The sequence below is a fragment of the Acanthochromis polyacanthus genome, chromosome 19 (genome assembly GCF_021347895.1).
Source record: "Acanthochromis polyacanthus isolate Apoly-LR-REF ecotype Palm Island chromosome 19, KAUST_Apoly_ChrSc, whole genome shotgun sequence".
NCBI classification, from domain to species: Eukaryota; Metazoa; Chordata; class Actinopteri; family Pomacentridae; genus Acanthochromis; species Acanthochromis polyacanthus.
In genome coordinates this window covers 16,355,048-16,376,373 of record NC_067131.1, presented here as the reverse complement: position 1 = coordinate 16,376,373, position 21,326 = coordinate 16,355,048, and the positions used below count along the sequence as shown (strand labels likewise).

The 21,326-nt window shown below is 41.6% G+C and overlaps 1 protein-coding gene across 4 annotated transcripts in view; it reads left to right on the top strand.

Moving 5' to 3' along the window:
• The window catches only part of slc38a10 (solute carrier family 38 member 10), a 34,280-nt gene that overhangs the window by 10,703 nt on the left and 2,251 nt on the right, over positions 1-21,326 (top strand). The window contains exons 1-12 of one of the 4 annotated variants that reach the window (XM_051939660.1): positions 2,813-2,928; positions 3,696-3,820; positions 9,193-9,295; positions 10,229-10,411; positions 12,549-12,660; positions 14,620-14,726; positions 15,284-15,437; positions 19,265-19,435; positions 19,513-19,929; positions 20,017-20,097; positions 20,652-20,672; positions 21,085-21,225. In XM_051939660.1, the coding sequence (XP_051795620.1) occupies positions 3,696-3,820; positions 9,193-9,295; positions 10,229-10,411; positions 12,549-12,660; positions 14,620-14,726; positions 15,284-15,437; positions 19,265-19,435; positions 19,513-19,929; positions 20,017-20,097; positions 20,652-20,672; positions 21,085-21,225 (1,615 nt within the window). In that variant the 5' untranslated portion in view covers positions 2,813-2,928. Of the gene's footprint in view, positions 1-2,803; positions 2,929-3,695; positions 3,821-9,192; positions 9,296-10,228; positions 10,412-12,548; positions 12,661-14,619; positions 14,727-15,283; positions 15,438-19,264; positions 19,436-19,512; positions 19,930-20,016; positions 20,098-20,651; positions 20,673-21,084; positions 21,226-21,326 lie in introns of those variants that run through there. The other 3 variants (XM_022197657.2, XM_022197659.2, XM_051939659.1) reach the window with 3 other exon arrangements.

Genomic DNA, 21,326 nt, shown 5'->3' with positions numbered 1-21,326 from the left:
CCAAATGACACATAATGCAGAATATTGTTAGCCTAGCCGCGCTAGACCCATGTTCTGAAGGCACAAGGGTCTGGGGCCGCTTGACAGGGAGGGAGGCGGGCTAAAAGGTTGTCTTTCAAATCACTCTGCAGCAGTTGGGTAGGTATACAACCAATCAGCGCAACGAATAGGCTGACGTAGTTCCTAGAGCACCGGCGGATTGTGGCTAAGTCCCATTAGCTTCCCAACCAGTGGAGCCAACTGGTATATTAAGGATTTGCCATATCCCGTTGGCATAAGTCCAAATACGTCTTTCTTCTCAGTGAAATACTTCAGTGCCGTCCTTTGTTTGTCTTTCAAGTTGAATTTTAGCTTCAAATCTTTAAGGGCTGTGGCCAAAGCCGAGTCGAAAGATAACTGTTTATTGTGCGCCAGTTGTTTCTGTCAGAATTGTCGCGCCTCTGTCGTCACTTAGTTACGCCCGCCTTCTGACTCTACACTTCATGGTGATTGGTCCGGCCAGTTTTAGGAGAATCCAGCCTCGAGCCTTATGGAGGGTAACTAGACCCACCCTGGCAGAGAATTAAATTCGTTGCCGTGGGTTGTCTAGCGCGGCTAGGCTAGAATATTGTACTAATGAATAAAAGGCTAAATCTAAACCAATAGCATCAAACTGTCCAGATAAGTAACAGATTATTTACAACTTCCTAAACATTAAAACTTTGTACATGAGTAATAATAGTTTATCTGACTATAGCAACCTGTGGTACCATAGAATGTGCTTTCATTGTTATTCGGCTACTTGTTGCTAAGGTTTGAGAGTTACTTTACTTTTACAGAGGTCATATATAAGCGAGGAAGCATCCATGCACAACAACCTACTGTGCAGATTGATTTGACAGAAAAATATTTGGACTTTTAAGACTCTGGAAGCAACAAACTAAACTTCAGCTCTTGTTAATGTTTTGTCAAAACCCGGAAGAGTCTTGCTAATCAGACCTATTACAGACTTACTGCAGTCACATTTCAGTTTGTAATAGATGGGTTGTACTACCAAGTTAATGAGGCAGCATTAAACACAGATGAACGGACAGTGTGTGCCTTTCCGACAAATAAAGGCACAGAAACTTTGTCTTCTGTGCATGTGATGTTTATGCACCATTATTGGTACTGAAGTGTGGAAACAGTCCTCCTTAAATGCTTCACACAACACAAAACACGTCTTAAAGCTGACACATTCAGATGCCGTCAGATTAACAGGAAGAAGTGCACGTCTCAGTTCTTTAGTCACACAACATCCTCCACGTAAAGCATTTACGTATAAATGCAAGTACTCACAGACGTTTTGCTCATGCATTTCTGTTTTTTGTGTGTTTTCCTGAACTCTATTCTTTACTTTAGATTTCTTCTCTAAAGACACAGTACTTCATATACAGTAAAAGCTACAGATTTTGAACTTCTGATTTTCAGAATATTGTTTGGACAAAGGTTATGTTGTTGTTTTGTGTGTTATTCCTTCCTTGTTTGCTCCATTGTAGAGAACTATACCTTCCTTAACACAATATTGTCTTGCTCCTGTTTTTAAAGAGCAAATCTGCACTGAATCCCTTCAGACAGAAAACTGTTGCTGCACTGGTCTTTATAGGCTGAAACAAAGGCTCTCCCCTGGGAAGACACTTGTTGGAAGTGGCCACAAGGGACATTATAAGCACTTTAAGTACAAAGTAAATGGAGGTTAGATGGTCAGTTGGAGTAAAGGAAATTGTCTTCCTATATATGCTCATTTTTTACAGATGTCACATTTAAACTCATCAAATGTATTTCACACAATGCAGAACAGTTTCCATGAGAATTTCTGAAGATGTATAGAATACAGTGATTTTGATTTTTTTTCATCACAGATGAGCAGTTCAAAGACATTCAGAAAATTAAAAATGAAATGATTCTTTGTTTTTACAGTTTTTGGTATAATGTTGTATTTAAAATTTTGTTTTTTTAAAAAAAAGCCAACATACATTTCAACTCAGCTGGTGGTTTTTGACGTGTAGCAGGTTAATATAAAAGAGTTACAATTTATTTTTCTGGTTTTAAGAAACATTTTTTCTTCCTCTGTGCACGTTGTTTTGAAAGCAACTCTGCAGATATGTTTCTGTGGTAGTGGAAACTCAGAAAATAGTCTTTTCTAAATAGACATCAGTCCAGCATCAAGCTCTTTTTGAGCGGCTGAACGTATTCTAAAACACTTGCAGTCAGTATTTTTACAAATATTTGAAAACAGCGCACATTTATCCACAAAAGTAGCAACTGGTCCCACACTCGGGGTTCAGTACTGTAGCAGAACTGGACACACAGATCCCTCAGATTTAGATGTTTGATCAGATCCAGGTACAGTCCAGCAGCAGTTTTCTGCCTCTTGTGATTTAGCTCATTCACTCTTTACGTTTGCACCCACGGTTGGTGTGTGGCTGTTTTCTGCTGCTTCCACAGACTTCACAGTTTGCAGTCTCCCTTTGACTTGTAGTTCTGTAGCATGCTGATACCCTGGAGCACTGGTGTGGTGTGTGTCCGGCTTTCGATCCCGGCCCGGCCCAGACCCCTAACCCTCTAACAGTGATGTATCTCCTTCCCTTCCTTCTTTCATCCTACCCTTTTTTTGTTCCCCTCTTTTCCTTCCTCTTCATTGTGCTTCTTTACCTCTCTCCTCCGTTCCCGTCTCGTCCTTCTGCCCCCTCCTCACCCACCTTTACTACCCCCCACTCCTCCTCTTCACCCTTCTGTTCACACCCCTCTTTCCCCGCTGCTGTTTCTGCTTCCGGTGCCATAGATAGTGTTGTCGTCCCTGCGCTACGGCATAATCTCGGGCTCGTGGGTGGAGCAGGTTCACCTGTGGCGCTTGAAGGGCGTCATTCAGTGCCTGCCCATTATCGCCACAACCTTCTGCTGTCACCCGTAAGTAAAAACCAATGGAAACCACCCCCCGAAAATACACCACCGTAAGGGCAGTGGAGGGGGATGGAGAGTGAAGGAAGCCCAATGTTTCCCGCTGCAACTTTACGCTCCTTAAACCCTCCTCCCCCTCCAACCTACCTGACTCTTCTCAGTCATCCCATGCTTCACCTCTACTCCTGGTTTGGTCTGAGCCGTTTGAGCTCTGTGACTGTGTGTGTGTGTGTCTTTGGTGGCAGTAGTAATAAGGCAGGGGAGTGCAGTAACATAGCGAGATGGACGTTTAACATTTGATGAGCAGCCTGGGTGTGGCCGGCTGGAGGTTCCACTCTTTCTTTTTGAGATTCTATCAGGTAACGAAAGGAGCAAGACGAAGGAAACGCATGCTGACGAAAAACCTGTGAAGTTGTCTAGATAACCCCCCCCCCCTTCATAGGCCGCCTTACTTTATGTCAAATTTATGATTTCACTTTATTCATTGCTCAGCTTTTTTCAGGTCTGACAGGTTTTTTGTTCAGAGTGGGGTTTCCTGTCACGTCTCTTTTGTTGATTCCCTTTCTTCATTTTCTCCGGTTTTCTCTCCTCATTCATTACTGTCATTATCTGTCTGTGAGCCGTCAGCATGGGTGCAGCCTCCCTCCTCTCCTCGTACGCGCTCTCTCTCTCTCTCTCTCTCTCTCTCTCTCTCCCCTCCTCCCCTTCACTTGTCTTCATTTGGTTTGGGCTGTAACTCCCCTCCTCCTCCTCCCCACCCGCCTCCTTCCCCTCAGATGGTGCTGTCCTCGTTCAAACACGGGCTGCTCAGCGGCTGGTGGCTAGGGCAGGTCAATGTGGTGCGCTGGGAGGGTGTGTTTCGCTGTCTCCCCATCTGTGGGATGGCCTTCGCCTGTCAGTCGTAAGTACCCCTCACGCCCCTCCACTCGCACAGGATCATGCAGTGAAAGCAATGTCAAACAAGTTGGAAGCCCATTGACGTAGAAGAGGGAAAATCTGACAGTCCGTAAAACACACGCTGGGTAAATCCCGGCTTTCCACTCAGCGACGCAGTGAATTAAGTCTTTCATTGCTGTGTGTAGATGCTGAGCAAATGTCACAATCAGTGCATGTAACCTCACCACATCGCTCGAAGCCACAGTGGAGGGTTTGGGAAGAGAAGACACAGATTGTGGTGGAGATGGGATGGTCGATAAGCATCCGTAGTTGCAAAGGAAAGCTGCATATTTTGTTAATGTGCTTTTCACAATCTGCTCCACTGTCGGGTCTGACCTCCTAAGAATTAACCACAAACTCAAACTGCCTTTCCTCCACACTACTCCACTTGTTTATTTCTGATATAATAAGGGAAAAAAAACACAATTTAAGCTGTTAACAAAAGCAGATGTTGAAAATGAAATAAAGTGGCTGCATTATAGTCACAAAAACTTGAGTTTGAATTCCCAGCAAAAAAAAACCACACCACCAAATCAATGTAGACAACTCTTAAGCGACTTACAGCTCCATTTAGTGAAAATCAAGTGTTTTTTGTTACCTTGTTAGCATGTCCGTATGGTGTTTTTGCGCGCTAGAACACACATTCATTGGTGAAATAAGCAGTCAGCACCATAGTTGAACATTTTTCCTTGAAGCTGCAGTGTCTCCAGCCTCTAAAGCACAGACTCAGACTTCATATTTACCAAATCTAAGGAACCAATTTTGTCAGCTCACCGAATTTGTTTTTCTGCGTCAATCGGTTTCAGGGTCGAACACTTGCGGCACAATTTCTACAATATTGCAGCTTGCCATTTTGCAGTGCAGAGTAGCTTTATAGGGTTTTGAGCAGAGCTGTAGGTGAGCTGGTGTGCTCGAGCTACCATGAGTGTAGGGGTGGAGAGAGAGAGAGAGAGAGAGACAGGAGCTTCATAGATCTACACATTCTGAAGGAAGGAGCGTGTGTCGTTATATCTAAATCACTGTTTTCATTTCAAAATTCTGATTGTGTGACTTTGACACACAAGATAAGTTTTGTGGGGTTAAAATATTTCTAATGCAGGGCTACAATCAGTCAAAGAAAATCTTGGTGAACTGAAATCATATTTACTCTTCTGTCACTTGAACAGTGCCTTATAAATTTGTTGTAATTAGGCATAAAGCTATATGTTTGTACTAAAATAACAACAGACTTGTGGCAGACCAATGTGCACTTGCACATCTTTATATAGTTTCATTCATATGATCCCAGCACAAGAAATACTGAGGTATATAACACGTTTTAGATGATATGCCAGTCGGTTGTTGAGCTATTGCAGAGTTACACTTGAGTTAGGCCACACTGACAGCTTCTTTAACATGGTGTCAATTAGTGTGGAGCTGTTAAGGGACTAAAACCTACAGGTCTCCACTGGATTAGGTGAGTTTAAGCTTCTTCACAGGTATTCTGCTGTCAGCCTGTTGCTTCTTTGTCCTTATGAAAGTAACATCAGTGATTGTTATCCAATGAGAATTGAGAGCATCTCGACCAACCAGTCAACCTGAAGAATACAGCTCTGCTCTAGAAACATTACGAGATATTTACAGATGTACGTAGCATGTAAATATTAAATATTTCTCACCAAAGCCTTTGCATCTTTAACGTACCACACAATGAATGCAGAAATCCCACTACGGTATGTTCACTGATCACAGCTTCTTGGTTCTGTTCATCCATTTTCACCCATCTGCATGCTCCGCTGTCTTTTGTCCTGTCCTCCAGTGCTTGCAGGGTTGTGAAGTGTCTAATGGGATCTCTGTGGACCGAAATTTGCCTTTGATTTGAACGCAGGGCTGCAGAGGGATGTAGGGAGTGTTGTGGTGAGGTCATTAGGGGCCAGATGTTTGGGGTGTATGGTTTTGTTTGTGTGAGAGCGAGTGAGGTAAGTGATAGGAGCGACTCTAGCCTTGAGACCGAAACGGGACTTTAATTAACGTAATCGCGCAAAGCCAACATAACATTATGACACAGCGGGCGTGTTCATTAGCAAGTGAGGTGTGCATGTGATGCAACACATGAAGAAAGTATGTGCTTGTATGTGTTTACGCATGTGTGTTTTGAGCGCAGTAGTGCTGAGTGATATTTGGCAGGGCGATTTCTTGGCCTGTGGTGAGGCTGAGCGAGGCGAGCGCTCCGTTAGGCGGCAGGCAGCTTAAGCCAAACCACTAATCAACACATTGGACCGGCGCCATCTTACAGACACACTGATGTATTCACAGGCTGATTAAACAGCTCTCAGCACATTGGATTTTTATTACATTCATGAAATGTGTTTACTTTCAGTTAAGGCATTACTTAACATCACCATTATGACGGGATGGGAGCTGGCCCTGTTGTTTTTTTGGCCGAACGTTTGAATAGCGAGGAGCAGTTAGCTCAAAGTGGAGGGACATAAGAAAAACGTGTGTGGCAGAAATGTTCCTCTGTGATGCTACTGTGGGTTTGTCTTCAAGTTTATGACAGTATCTGCTTCACACGCGTCCTCGCATTCACTTTAACCCTCCTGTTGTCTTCATTTACAGGCACCAAAAACTAATTTCCTTGTCTGAAAAAAAATCAGCAAAAAAATCCCCCATATTTCTGAAAATTTGCAAAACCTTCAGGAAGAGAATTTGAATAATTCCTTAAGTTTCCCTTAAAAATTTTATTTTTAAAATATCTCGTAAGTCTGGCAAGACAATTCTAGTAAATATTTTCAATAAATGAGGAAAAACCTTCCAAAAAAAAATCCTAAAAATACATAAAGTGATTACATATATATATCAGTAAAACTTCTATTTTCTTTAAGAACATTCACATAAAAATCAACCCAAGTCCAGTGAATTTCATTGGACTTTGGTTGATTTTATTATTTTTTTTGTGAATGTTCTTAAACATTTTTAACATTTCTTTTTTTCCACCAAAAATTGTTCAAAAGATTTCCAAAAAATCATCAACAGTTTCACTGTGAAAAATATGTATTTTTTTCCCACATTTTCAAAACTTAAACGGGGGTCCGTTTTTGACCCGCAGGACGACACGAGGGTTAAAGACTTTCTCCAAATATTGTTCCTGTTTAAGAGAGGACTATTACCTCTGAGTCAGGACTATTGAGTGACCATTAGATTGCTTCAGCTGTGCAGCTTGCAATAAGCCATTTTTATTTAATTCTGGCTATAGATTATGGTTTGGCAAGATTAAACAAGCGTCAAGTCGAATAGGCATCGTGGGACCAGTGCTTCGCTAGTAAAACCAGAGTGTGTTGAAAAGGGAGAGAAAGGCAAAAAGAGAACAGGAACCGGAGAGCGTTCGCGTCTCTGCTCTGCTGGTTATTCCTTTTACATGTATGAGAGAGAGAGAAAGGTGAACAAAAAGAGTCTGCCAAGAAAGTTTATAATGCTCTAAACCTGTCAGGCACTCGCTGCTATATATAAAGCCTGTAAATTCGCTGGTTAATGTGCCGATGGTCCCTCCACACTCCCACTCTTTCTTTTTAGTGCAGAGCAGGAAATAACAGAAGCAGATAGACGCCTGGGTGAACAGACGGTCTCAGGTTCAACCTCAGCCAGCCTTGACTACTGTCACCTTTTCTGTGTCTCACACACACACACACACACACACACACACACACACACACTGGTATGCAGACAAACACTTCCTAGACACAGCTCTTCACCCCGCTGCCATTACATCACTTTCATCTGATCCCATTTTAAAGATTGGAACCACAAAATGTTAGAGAATTAATATGAAAATGTGCTTCATGCTGAAAAACCTGTTGCATTCATGTGCATGTACTGTCAGACACACAGTTGTATTTTTATGTGCTTTTTGTCTGAACTGCTTGATATGAGGGTTTAGAGGCCCATTTTTGTGTTCAGTAATCAACTGAATAATTTCTTTATCACAGATGTGTTTATCGAGTAATAATGAAAGAGCTGATAAATGAATATAAAAATGGAACTGAGGGAAAGTACATGAGTAAGAGAGCAGTTATTTTGGAATATAAACTTGATAAATAAAAATGCTAAATTGTTTGTTGATATTGCCAGTGTGATATTGTATTTTCTCGCAACAAATTGAGCCGCATCTGGTCTTTTTTTGATCTGGTTGTTTGACTTTCAAGCAACTTTAGATTAGTAGAGTTTACCACGAGCGACTTTAAAACTGTAGCTCAGTAGAAAATTCAGATCTTAAAGAGCCCATATTATGCACATTTACAGGTTTGCTATATTATTTTAGGGTCTACTAGAATATGTTTCATGCTTTAATGTTAAAAAAATACATTTTTTTTCTTCTCCTGCACAATATTGCAGCATTTCTTCTCATCCTGACTGAAACGCTTCTGTTTACTTCCTGTCTCTTTAAGGCCCACCTCCAGAACAGCCCAGTCTGCTCTGATTGGTCAGTGAGGCGGTGCTAGTTATTTATTGTAACCCCAGATCTCTGACTGCAGGCAGACGGAAGTTGCTCATTCTTTGTTTATGGCTGTGCCGATCTGGCCACTAGGCAGGTACTATGAAAATGTGTTACATAGTGATGTAGATAAGGAACAGCAGAAAAACCTGGAATTCAAATCAGGTGTCTGCAGCTGGTGAGGAGCAGGGTTTTCTGTTGGAAAGAATAACTCACTTTGATGTAGATGCATTAAGAAGCAGCCATGTAGCACATTAAATGGGGGGGGGGACGACATAGTATGGGCTCTTTAACTCGAAACAATTGCATAAATTGTGTTTTATCGATTCCGTTAAAGGAAGTTTTAAAAAGTTGCTGATTAATAAGTGAACTTTTACAGGCAGTGAAGATAGAAGTTGCACTACAGCTAAGGAGACAATGCAAATCTTAGTCTGAAATGTTATTAATGATGATGGCGAATCAATGTTGAAATTTGAATGGTTTAATAAACAGAAGTAGTGACGTGAGTGGGATACTGACAAAGACATGGAGAAAGAGATGCATCATTTGATTACTGAGCAGCACAAATGGGCCCCCATATGGCTCCTCATTAAAGAGCTTTACTGAGCAGTTTCCATGACCAAATGTGAAGTAAGTGGCTATGAAGACTGTCATATTGTCAGCTGTTTGAATGGAAAAAAAATAATTCCATTCATGGAACATCTGTGAGACTACTGACCTCCCTTCCAGCACCGGGATGGTAAAGTCTCACTTCCTATAGGCCTTTAAATCAGACAGCACATGAATGCACGCACAGCAGCAGCACCAGTGTGGTCTTTTGTCATGCGGCATGCCGAGTGTGTTTTTGGGCTGCTTGTCTCTCACAGGCAGGTGCTGCCGACCTACGACAGCCTGGACGAGCCGTCAGTCAAACGCATGAGCACCATCTTCACCTCGGCCCTCCACGTAGTCACCGTCTTCTACATCACTGTGAGTGGAGTCGCACTTCCACACGCCAGCCACCGCCGTTCACGCCTCTACCTCCCTGTCGCTGCTGCCACAGTGAAGCCTGTTGTATAAATAGTATCTGCTTATCCTGATCTTTTTTTTACTTTCAGATCAGTGTTTTGACCCTTGTGTTGTCCTGCGGGTCAAAATTGACCCATTTTAAAGTTTGAAAATGTGGGTGTGGGGAAATCATAGGGAAACTTCTAATGCCCACATTTTCAACATTTTTGGGAAGTCTTTGAACATTTTTTGGTGGGAAAAAAGAAATATTAAAAATGTTAAGAGTATTCACAAAAAATCAACCAAAATCCAGCAAAATTTGCTGGATTTTGGTTGATTTTTATGTGAATGTTCTTAAAGAAAATATTAGAAGTTTTACTGATATACATGCAATCACTTTAGATATTTTAGGATTTTGGGGGAGGATTTTTCCTAATTTTTTGAAAATATTTACAAGAATTTTCTTGCCAAATTTGGTGGATTTTTTAAAAATAAAATTTGTAAGGAAAAATTTTAAGGAATTATTGAAATTTCCTTCCTGGAGGTTTTTGCAAATTTTCAGAAATTTGGGGAATTTTTTTGCTGAATTGTTGGATTTTTTTTCAGACAAGGAAACAATATTTTTTTGGTGTCTGTAAATGAGGACAACAGGAGGGTTAAAAAGTGAATCGATTCAGTTACAGCTTTTAATGTGTCGGTGTTACTCTTCTAAAGAAATCCAGCTATTTTCATATTTCCATCATTTCCATGCCAGAATTAAATTTGACTTCAATTCTGGCATGAAAAGAGTTTTGAAAGCTTCATGTGACGGCACAGCAGATGTTTTATAAATGTGCACACAGTTGCAAAAAAACATTGTCTTCTATACTAATATCTTCTTTTTGCTTCGGTGCCCTCCCTTTCTCTCTTAACCAGGTGGGTTTCTTTGGCTACGTCAGCTTCACGGAGAACATTGCAGGAAACGTGCTGATGAACTTCCCATCCAACCTGGTGACAGAGATGATCCGTGTGGGCTTCATGATGTCTGTGGCCGTCGGATTTCCCATGATGATCCTGCCCTGCCGCCAGGCTATCAACACCATGCTTTTTGAGCAGCAGGTCAGCTCAAATACTCCCACACTCTCTGCGAACAAAATGCCTAAAATCTGGGGACAGTCTGCATGCTCCGTAGGGCAGACAAAATGTGCTTGTTTATGTGGTTGGAAATCAAATTGGTAGATGTTCTTTGATCTGAAACTTCTACCTGTTCAGCCATGTGTGTGTACTAACACACTGTTTCCCGCAGAGTTAGATTTTGGTTCTGTTTTGTTCAACAAATTACTACTAAATTAATTTAAATTTCAATAAATCGTCAAATAATGGTGTACATAAGGTGTTCCACTGCAAATATTTTAATTGCACACGTCCCAAATAAAACATAGCAATCAGGTCCCGTGAGTGAGTGTTGTGGAAAGTGTGTGAGAAGTAAAGTTACCATCATGTAGCCACAGTGAAGTGAATGCTGACAGAGGTAATCAATTTATTATTCACTGCGATAGGCTTATTTTACGTGTCTGCGATGCGCTGCTCCAAGCGCTCCTGGAACACTTTCTGGAAGTTTCATTGTGTGTTGTTGTTGCCACAAAACTAATCACTGTACAGTAGCTGTGCACATAGTGCAGTTGGACCTGTATACATGGTGTCCTGATGCAAATATTTTATTTGCTTTAACCCTCCTGTTGTCTTCATTTACAGGTACCAAAAAATATTGCTTCCATGTCTGAATGGAAAAAAAAATTCAGCAGAGAAATTCCCCGAATTTCTAAAAATCTGCGAAAAGTTTAGGAACAAAATTCCATTAATTCCTTAAAAGTTTCCCTTAAAAGTTTTATTTAAAATATCCCCCAATTTGGCAAGGAAATTCTTGTAAATATTTTCAAAAAATAAGTACAAATCTTCAAAAAAATTCCTAAAAATATCTAAAGTTATTACATATATATCAGTAAAACTTTTAATATTTTCTTTAAGAACATTCACATAAAAATTAACCAAAATGCAGTAAAATTTGCTGGATTTTGTTTGTTTTGTGAATGTTCTTAAGAAACATTTAAAAAAAAAAAATTCCACCAAAAAATGTTCAAAGATTTCCCAAACATGTTGAAAATGTGGACATCAGAAGTTTCGCTGTAATAGTGTATATTTTTTTCCACATTTTCAAACTTTAAAACACGTCAATTTTGACCCACAGGACGACACGAGGGTTAATTACTTTGTCACAAATAAGTGGCTTTGTGGGGTAACATGGGTGTGACGTAGGGTCAGGGGGTCCTTGTTGTGTTCAGAGCGTGTGAGAAGTAATGTGACCAGTAAGTAGCCTCAGCCACAGTAAAATGCAAGCTGATGGAGGTAATCAAGGTGCAGTATTAGGCCCACATTTCAGTATAACAGTCATCCAAATCCCATGAGCTGCGCTTGGTGTCCTGGAAAAGGAAATGAATGCTCAACTTATGCAACATTATGATGGTGTCTCTTTCCTTCCTCATCACTGAAGAGTTTACTAAACAGAACCTAGCGGACATATTTATTCCTCAGACAAAGTGCTGCTTGAAAACTATGCCATATTCTTTGTCGGTTTTATCAGTTGTAATAAATCATCCAGTGTCTGCAGTTCATGGACGTTTCCAGTTATCAGACTAAGTAGCATTCTTGATTCGCTTCATTTGAACATTTCTGCATTTCAGTTCATTATGAAACTTTGGGAATTAGTGCATTTGCCGTACCAGTCGAGGTAATAATGGGAAACACTGATTTTAAATGACCTCCAACTCCACATTCTGGTAGTTGTTGGCTGAATTCAGCATAAGAACATCTCGCATTAATTCCTTTTATATGTGCTCATTACATAGAGGCTCTTATGCTCTCTGTAGAGGAGTTTGACAATCTGTTGCATGTCAACAGAGACCACTGGAAGCACCTGCTGTGACACCTACATGTGAAGTGTTTGGGGTTAATAATCAGTCAGATCAAGACTGTAGTGGACAGTAATAATGTACACAAGAATTGGTGTAGCCACAAGGTATGAATCTGAAACACTGTGTTTACAAGCTGTGTGTGTGTGAAGACAAAATCAGCGTATGTTTTGAATAAAATGAATTGATCCCGTTTTTTAAATTGGAAACTGGATCAGCCCCCCCCCCTTTTTTTTTTGGTCATTTCTTTTCTTTCTCACATCTCCTTTTCTGTTTCCGTCTTACAGCAGAAGGATGGGACATTTGCTGCCGGAGGTTACATGCCTCCTCTGCGCTTCAAGATGATCACCCTCTGCATTGTGTTTGGCACCATGCTGGGAGGCATTCTCATCCCCAACGGTACATCCTCTGTGTGTGTGTGTGTGTGTGTGTGTGTGTGTGTGAGAACAATTGGGCCTGGACTGAATGGACCACAATTATGTGTGCGTGTCTGTGCAGCTCGCTGGAGGTCTTTAAGGTGCATGTGTTCCTTTATGTGGGCGGAGTAGCCGGGGAGCTTTACGACGTGTGTGAATGTGACTTTACGAGTCAGTGACTGTCACACTCTAACACAGTCCTTAAATCAGGACCCTAACTTTTATCTCCTTTTAGATGGGCAGACAGGAAGATAGGGCTATTATTTTCCCAGACTCTCTCACGCGCTCACGCAAACACACACGCATGCCAACGTACACGCCAGTCTTGGCTCCCTGTCAGCTTCTTCAAGTCGGTCTGTCCTCTCACAAACGGCTCCAAAACGGTGGAGATGTAAAGGCTGGCATTAGTTTATGTTTTTTTTCGTCCTTTTATATTGTCGCTGTTTGTTAAACTTTTGATTGGGTGGACACACACACACAGACACACAGACACACACACAGTAGGTTTGGCCGGCTCTTTGTGTGTCTAATCAGACTAATAGACTGAGGAGAAGGGAGGTAAGGACCCTGGGGAGGACGGACACTAAATCTGAGGGAAACAATATGGTGTCCGTCCTCTGGATGAACGATGGCTTTCCGGGCCTGACGCCCAGCCGGCCGGTCCACAGAGGGATGGGTGGGGCCAGGGCTCGCTGCTGCCAGGAGCAGTGTGCCATGGATGGAGGCTGCATGGGACTGGGCAGGTGCTTGTGAATGGCAGAGGCAGGTATGAATGTAGCTAGAGATAAGGAGCTTGGATCTGGGGAGTTTTTTTTTTTTTTTTTTTAGCAGAAGAGATAGCAAACAGTGCATGCAGTGGGATACAAACTCCTCACCTCTGGCAGCGCTGGTCCATGTTTTACACAGTGACAACAGTTTGCTTTTAATTTGCATTGTCTGCAGTACTTGGAGAAGCAGAAGGCTGGATCGTCCAACATTACTCATGACTTTATTCCATTACCTTAAGCTAATTATTTAAACTGCTTATGTGTCACAGTTTATTATACATCGCTCAAGCTGTTTCTGCTTTTTGTTAAATACGAGGGTTATCAAAACATCCTAAAACTGTGCCTACTTGCCTTATTTAAAAAAAATTTCTGCCACATTATGACTGTGTATGAATATGCTGCTCCAAGTGCTTCTGCAACACTTTTGTTCCGTGGAAATCCCGTTAAGCAAGCCTGTCATTCACCGTTGAAATCTTCTCCACTGTGTCAAAACGGCGACCCCTCAACTTGAATTTCATTGTTAGGGATGATAAATCCAATGAGCAGGGCAGGTAGGGAGTGGTGGTTTTTGTTGTGGCCTGCAATCGTGTGGGTGTTCACCCAACTGTGAACATTTGGAGCATCCACATGCCATCGTGCCACAGTTTAGGTCATTTGCGCCAAATGTTCTCCCTCAGACTCCTCACAGCCAAGTGCTAGGTGACTAATTCCTGGAGCAACACCCTGTGAATGTTGACGTAAACAAAGTGCATGCTTCTGGTGCGCTCCGATTTTGGAGGTCGTGGTGCTCTTCCACTGTAAAAAAAACTTGTTTCTTCTTCCTGGTGGTTGCTGCAGACCCACCACAGTCCTCCAGTCCTTTGCAACTGGTCACAGAAACAGTTATAATGCAGTTTGTGGTGTTCATCGCTCAGCATCACATGGTATTGTGACAGTTACTGCTCGCACATGCTGGATACACATTCGAATATTTTGATTCCCGCCTGTATTTCAGCCCTTATCCACTTTTCATTCGTTATTTCACCTATTTATTCATTTATGTTTGGTCATTATTTCAACGTATCTAACACATACCTCCTGACAAATGCAGAATTACCCGTGGTGTAAAAGCAGGAATTGAAATTGGTTGGAATTAGTGCTCTACAGTTTAATAGTTACTGTTTTTCTCTCTTTAGTGGAAACCATTCTGGGTCTGACTGGAGCCACCATGGGCAGCCTCATCTGCTTCATATGTCCTGCTCTCATCTACAGAAAGATCCAGAAGAACGGCATCATTGCTCAGGTTACATAGTCTGAATTTGCACTCTTCTGCTCTCTTAACCCTCCTGTTGTCCTCATTTACGGGCACCAAAAATATTGTTTCCTTGTGTTAAAAAAAAAATCAAAAAATTCCCCAAATTTCTGAAAATTGCAATAATTCCTTAAATATCCCACACATTTGGCAAGAAAATTCTTGTAAATATTTTCAAAAAATGAGTAGAAATCTTCCAAAAAAAAAATCCTCGAAATATCTAAAGTGATTACATATATATTGAAAAACTTCTAATATTTTTCTTAAGAATATTCACACAAAAAAATCAACCAAAATCCAGCGAAATTCGCTGGATTTTGGTTGATTTTTTTGTGTGAATATTCTTAAGAAACATTTTCAGCATTTCTGTTTTTTCCTCCAAAGATTTCCCAAAATGTTGAAAATGTGGACATCCGAAGTTTCACAGTGATCCCCCCCCCCTATTGTCAAACTTTAAAACGGGTCAGTTTTGACCCACAGGATGACACGAGAGTTAATAAGTAAAAATCTGTTTCTAACCGGTTGTTCTTCTCTCTCTTGTCGTGTAGCTGGTGCTTTGTGTTGGTCTGGGCATCCTGCTCATCAGCACCTTTACCACCCTCTCCATTTCGGCCAGGAGCACCAGCACCATAGTCCAGCAGCCGCCTCCTCCTAAACCTGACAAGAACGGCCCGCTGCTCCCAGACCTGCCTGAACTGCACGGTAAAGATCATGACTTTCTCTAATGGCTGGCAATCACTTACCCACTTGATGGACTGTAGATGAAAGTGGTTTACTAATGAGCCATGGAAACATTTACCTCAACGGGCCGGAGCCAGGGTTGTCTATAGCGTCTGAGATTGGACAGCGGCGCTGCGTGTAATTATTTCACGTAAAAGGCGCCGGCAGTACGAGAGACATGTTTATTTCTTGTTTTATTTTCCAAGTCATGGACTGCTGCAGCACCCTAAAAGAGCAGCGTAAAGAGAACGTGAACCAGTAGCAAAGGGCCAGCGAGACTAAAACAAAAGCACAAAGCCACAGCAGAAGAAAGGCTTTCTTTTATCTGGCTGAGAAGAAAAGATGGAGACAGACAGAGTGACTGATAGACAGACAGGCAGGGTGAGGAGATAACCTCTTGATAATATCTGAAAGCAGCGCTGAGTGCTTGACATTGATGAAGCGAGATTGATGCCCTTCAAACTCCAGCAATTTCTCTCCACCCCTCTACCTCTGTTCATTTCTCCTGCCACCCCTCCCCCCCCCAAAATACATTGTCTTCTCCCCCCTCCCCTCCTCTCCCTCCTGTATCTCATGTGGCAGCTATAAAATGCCTGCGAGCTCTGGTTTGTATGAAGAGAAGGGGGTGATATGGGTTTGGGGAGAGACGGAACAAATGGAGATGAGACTCCTTTTCACTTAATGTTTTCAGTTTTAGAGTTTCGCGTGTGGAGGGAGTCCTGACAGCACCTCGTCCTCACCTTTCACTGCCTTTTCCTCTTCTTACACCACATTTTCTTCTTGCTCTAACCTGACAACAGGAAGCTTTTTTTTCTGATTAGCAGATTTTTTTTCTACAACCTTTCCTCCAAACTACACCTGCTTCCTGTTTGTTAGCTTCAATTTTTATTCTTCTCCTGTTCTCCCCCAGTTGGTTTCGCTCATCTGTTACACCAACTGGTGCCATTTTCAGCGTTTGCTGCCACCTAGTGGAGAAATCAACAGCTGGAAAATAGTCACAACTGACAGTATGCACAGTGTGCATGAACTATTCCTGGCTGTTAATTTATTTTAATACCACAAGTTAATGTCCTCAATAAACACTCTGTACAAAAAATAAAGAGTAAGTTGCAAGGCTAGTGATGAATATAATTCAGTACTATATGGTAATTTAATTTCTACCAGACATGAGGAAATGCTGAAATAAATGAGATGGCACATTTATGGTTTCTTAATTTACTTGCAGTAATTTGTCTCATAATTTTACAAATTATAGTCTGTGTAAAAAGTCTGCTAGAAACAATGCTAAACACGAGCAAAAATATTCCAGTGGTAAAACTCTTACTCGCTCATGCGCTGCTTGCAGTTAATCTGAATGTGTCCGCTTCATGTCTGAATGAGCACCCTGCTCACTTTTTTGTAAGAGTTGCCACATCAAACGTATTTTGGTCGACCTGGTAACAAATCAGAATCGGCTTTAATGGCCAAGTACGTACACAACAAACAAGGAATTTGGTTTCTGCTGTGAGTGTCGCCCTGGGAATATCCGGGTTTCTGCAGGGCATTAAAAAGCATTAAGTCATTAAATTGATTTTGTGAAAAGTTTGATTCCCAGTTGCATTAAAAATTCTTTCTGCAGTTTCCAAGAAAAATATTTGATAATAATAATATAATAATATATAATTATAGACTGCAATTCGGCAGATATGTGCGTCTGTGTAAACACGCCGAAGCATTGAGATGATTGTTCCAGCCGGTCGGGTACAGTTGCCAGAAACTGCATGCTATCAAAGTGGCCGCTAGGCAGGACCAGGTGGAGGAGAGCTGGGAAATGAGGAAATGCAAATTCTAGCAAAAATGGCTAGAAAACGTGAAATTCAGGGAATGACTACAGCCTGTGGGTGGTCAGGGGTGGTTTCCAGATTCAGAAATAGTGAAATGTAGGGACAGTTTTCATCTAAAAATCATCCTTTAAAAAAAAAAAACCTGTGTAATTTGTTGTGTTCACGGTCATGGCGTTAAAGTTTTTACAGTCGAGCATTAAAATGACATTAAAAAGTAGTAAAATTGGTTGGCTGATTTCTGCAGAAACCCTGAATATGGAAAAATAGTTTAAAAATAAAGAAAATATAGAAAGAAGAACAGGGACAACAAGAGTAGTAATACAAATAAATATAACACAATATGTACAGGTATCTCCAAGCTAGAAAGGAATATGTAAACACGGTTGTGCAAAATGATAATTGCTTGCTAAAAGCAGAGAATGCTGTTCATAGTGCAAAAAGTACTGCACATACTGTATCTATTGGAGTACTGTGTATTGTACAGGTGTGGAGGAATGGCTCAGCTGTTTATTAGGGTGATGGCAGTGGGGTAGAAGCTGTGTACATGGCTCTGTAGCACCTACCAGAGAGGAGGGGAGAAATCAGTTTATATCCAGGGTGACGGGGGTCTCTGATGATGTTCCCTCATTCTGGTTCTAGTTCTACAGTTCTTTGATGGAGGGCAGGGAGGATCCAATGTGTGGCTGATCCAAACCACACAGTGACAGAGGAGCACAGGACAGATTTAATGACTGCAGTGTAGAGCTACAGAGTAAATCTGCATCACTTCCAACATGGCCTAAGTCTGAACTACATGTGTCAAATTAACAGGGTTCAATGGTTACTTTAACGATACGCAAGGTCATGTTCTGTATGTAGTCATAGAAACGTATCTGTTTGACCCGTTAGGTGACTACAGTGAAACCGAAAATACCTGTCACAACAAAAACTGACTTTAATAAACAGATAAACAGTAAATAATATTCCTACAGCTTCGATGGAGATCCAGGCTCAACCTGAAGACGGCTGCTATGAAACAAATGATTTAACTGTAGCGTAGAAACTGTGACAGCTCACCTGTGAACTGAAGAAAAGTACACTGTCATTTATTAGTCATAGATCCTGACTGATCCTGTCCTCCATGTTGATAAGCTTGGTGTTAGTGTAAGTCTCTAGTTTATTAGTAGCTCTGTAAGCCTTCAAGTGATGGTCAATGTTGTGTATCTGGCAAATATATGTTTCCATCATTGTCTTTGATATATTTGGATGAAGCAGTTGAGAACGTTACCGTAAAAGTTAACTGTGCCTGAATGACAGAGTGCCATCACTTTGACCCTCGTGTCGTCCTGCGGGTCAAAATTGACCTGGTTTAAAGTTTGAAAATGTGGGGAAAAAAATATTTTCACAGTGAAACTTCTGATGTCCACATTTTCAACATTTTTGGGAAATCTTTAACATTTTTTGGCGGAAAAAAGACATTTTAAAAATATTTCTTGAGAACATTCACGTAAAAATTGCTGGATTTTGGTTGATTTTTATGTAAATGTTCTTGAAGAAAATATTTAGAAGTTTTACTGACAGATATGGAATCACTTCAGATATTTTTTGGATTTTTTTGGAAGATTTTTACTCATTTTTAAAAAAAATATTTACAAGAACTTTCTTGCCAAAGATAATTCTTGGGTTTTTATAAAAATATAACTTGTAAGGGAAACTTTTAAGGAATTATTGGAACTTTCTTACTGAAGATTTTGCAAATTTTCTGAAATTTGAGGAATTTTTTTGCTGAATTTTGGGATTTTTTTCAGACAAGGAAACTATTTTTTGGTGCCCGTAAATGAAGACAACAGGAGGGTTAAGAGATTTATGAAGCCACCAATAATGGATACCCCATGTCTCGAGCTTTGGTTGTGAGGGATCAGGGTTTTTGAATATGTTGGCTTTCCTACTACAGTTCTGTGATTTCCAGATGTGTTGAAATGTGTTACATTTTGTGTCTCCAAACAGACAACCCCCCAAACAAGAAGCCCGTGGAAGTAGAAAAGCCTGACCATCCACCTGTGGAGGTGATAAAACCTGCGGAGAGGGGCGAGGCTGAGCCCCCGCAGATTAAAGGACCGGTTGATGTACCTGAGATTAAGAAGGAGGAAGAGGTGCAGTTGGATCGTCCTGATGCCGGTAAGGAATCTGAACCTAAAACAGGAATGCTAGCTGGATCGTGAACCGTGTGGAATGAGCGTTTTCTGTTCTCCCAGGCGTCGCCGTGCCGGAGGGAGAGGCTCACCGGCACGAACCGCCCATCCCTCACGACGAGGTCAAAGTAGACACCAGAAAAAACAACGAAGAGCTCGAGGAGGACAAGAACCAACCTGTTGAGGAAGAACCCGTAAAGGATAAGGAGCAAGGCGGAGGACACCCGGTGAAGGTCGACGACAAAAAGGACGAGAAACCTGCAGACGTTGTGGCGAGGAAAGAGGAAGTGGACTTGGGTGGAGGCGAGGTCTTGTCCAATGAGGTGCTGGAGAAAAAGCATGAAGCTGCCCCGCTAAAGGAGGTGGAGAAGCTCAATCCGGTCAAAGATCTTCAAGCAGGGAATGCAGCTGTGGCGGCCAATCAGGCGGCTGTACTGCAGGTCGATAAAGCGGGCAAAGCTCCAGACGCTGCAGGGAAAGGTGAGCATTTGAAGCTCCGTTGGTGTACTTTAAGGCAGCCAGGTGGAAAGTGCAACAGTGACCCTGTGATATTTGATGATCTTTCAGCTCCTGAAGGAGAGCATCGTCGTGCTGCAGACGAGGCTCCAGCTGCAGAAAGCAAAGATACAGCAGATGAGAAGATGGAGGGTAAGTAGAGCAGGAGCAGAGTCATTGTTAATTTAAAGTCATTCACTGAGCAGCCATCAAATCCTGACCTTCACGCAGGGAAACCTTGTGGTACTTCTTGCTGATTGAATTTTATTTTGTTGAAAATATAGTTTCAGGAAGTTGTTTTCTATCCATAGTTGTGGTGCAGAAAACCAAGAGTTAAACCTGCAGTTACCTTGATAACCTTACAGTCTGTTTTGTAGTACAGGATTCAGATTCTGCTCAGCATGAAAGTTAAAACGTGTTCTTGAAAATGTCTGGCTGTGTCCTGCTACCCACTGTGTAGGTCTCTGTTCCTCATCCCACTTTGCTTGTTTTATCTTACATATCTCATCTCAGTGATCTGTTTTTGCTTATTGTGCCTTTTATTGATGGTGTAAAACACAGGAGCGATGTCTTTCTTTTACTTCTTGCCTGATGCTCTCAGTCTTTTTTGGCTTTTGTTGACTTCTGTTGTTTACTTTTGCCCTCTCTCTCCTCCTCCATCTTTACCCCTTTTTTTTCTGTCTCTCTCTTGCGGACTCCTATCACAGTGATTAAAAAGCTGGTGGCAGGTATGAATTCCCTCTTGCCTTTTCTTCTCTTTTATCTCCGTCTGTCACTCAAATTTTCCAGCATTCACACAGTTGGCCTCATTTATTTTGTTGATAATTGCATTTACGTGCAGTATGTACTGGATATACTAAATGATTTATTAATAAATAATGTGCCAGTGTAGAAATCCCCCACTCACTTTGCCCCCTAACATAGTTTGTGTGTCTCCACGGCTGCCCATTCCAGTTTATGTTGAAAGCAACAATGTAGAGATGTGTGTCTCCATAAATAGCACAATATTGTCGACTTCCCTCCTTCCCCTTCTCACTTAGAGACTGGCCCTGTATCAGCCCAACTAAGCTTCCTAACTAATGCACCTTTGTCTGAGCAGGTTGTTGCTTATTTTAATTCATTGTTTTTGTGTGCATGTAGAGGGCCAACTCGATCACGCCGTGCTGCTGCAGGTGATCAAGGAGCAGCAGGTGCAGCAGAAGAGACTTCTTGACCAGCAGGCAAAACTACTGGCTGTGATAGAAGAACAGCACAAAGAAATCCACCAGAAACAACCTGCTGGTTCGTATTTACACTTCTTCTTTTGCAGATTAGACACTCGACAGAGAGCACAGATATTGGTGGAAGTGCACAATTTGATTTTATGTCTTTACAATTTAAAG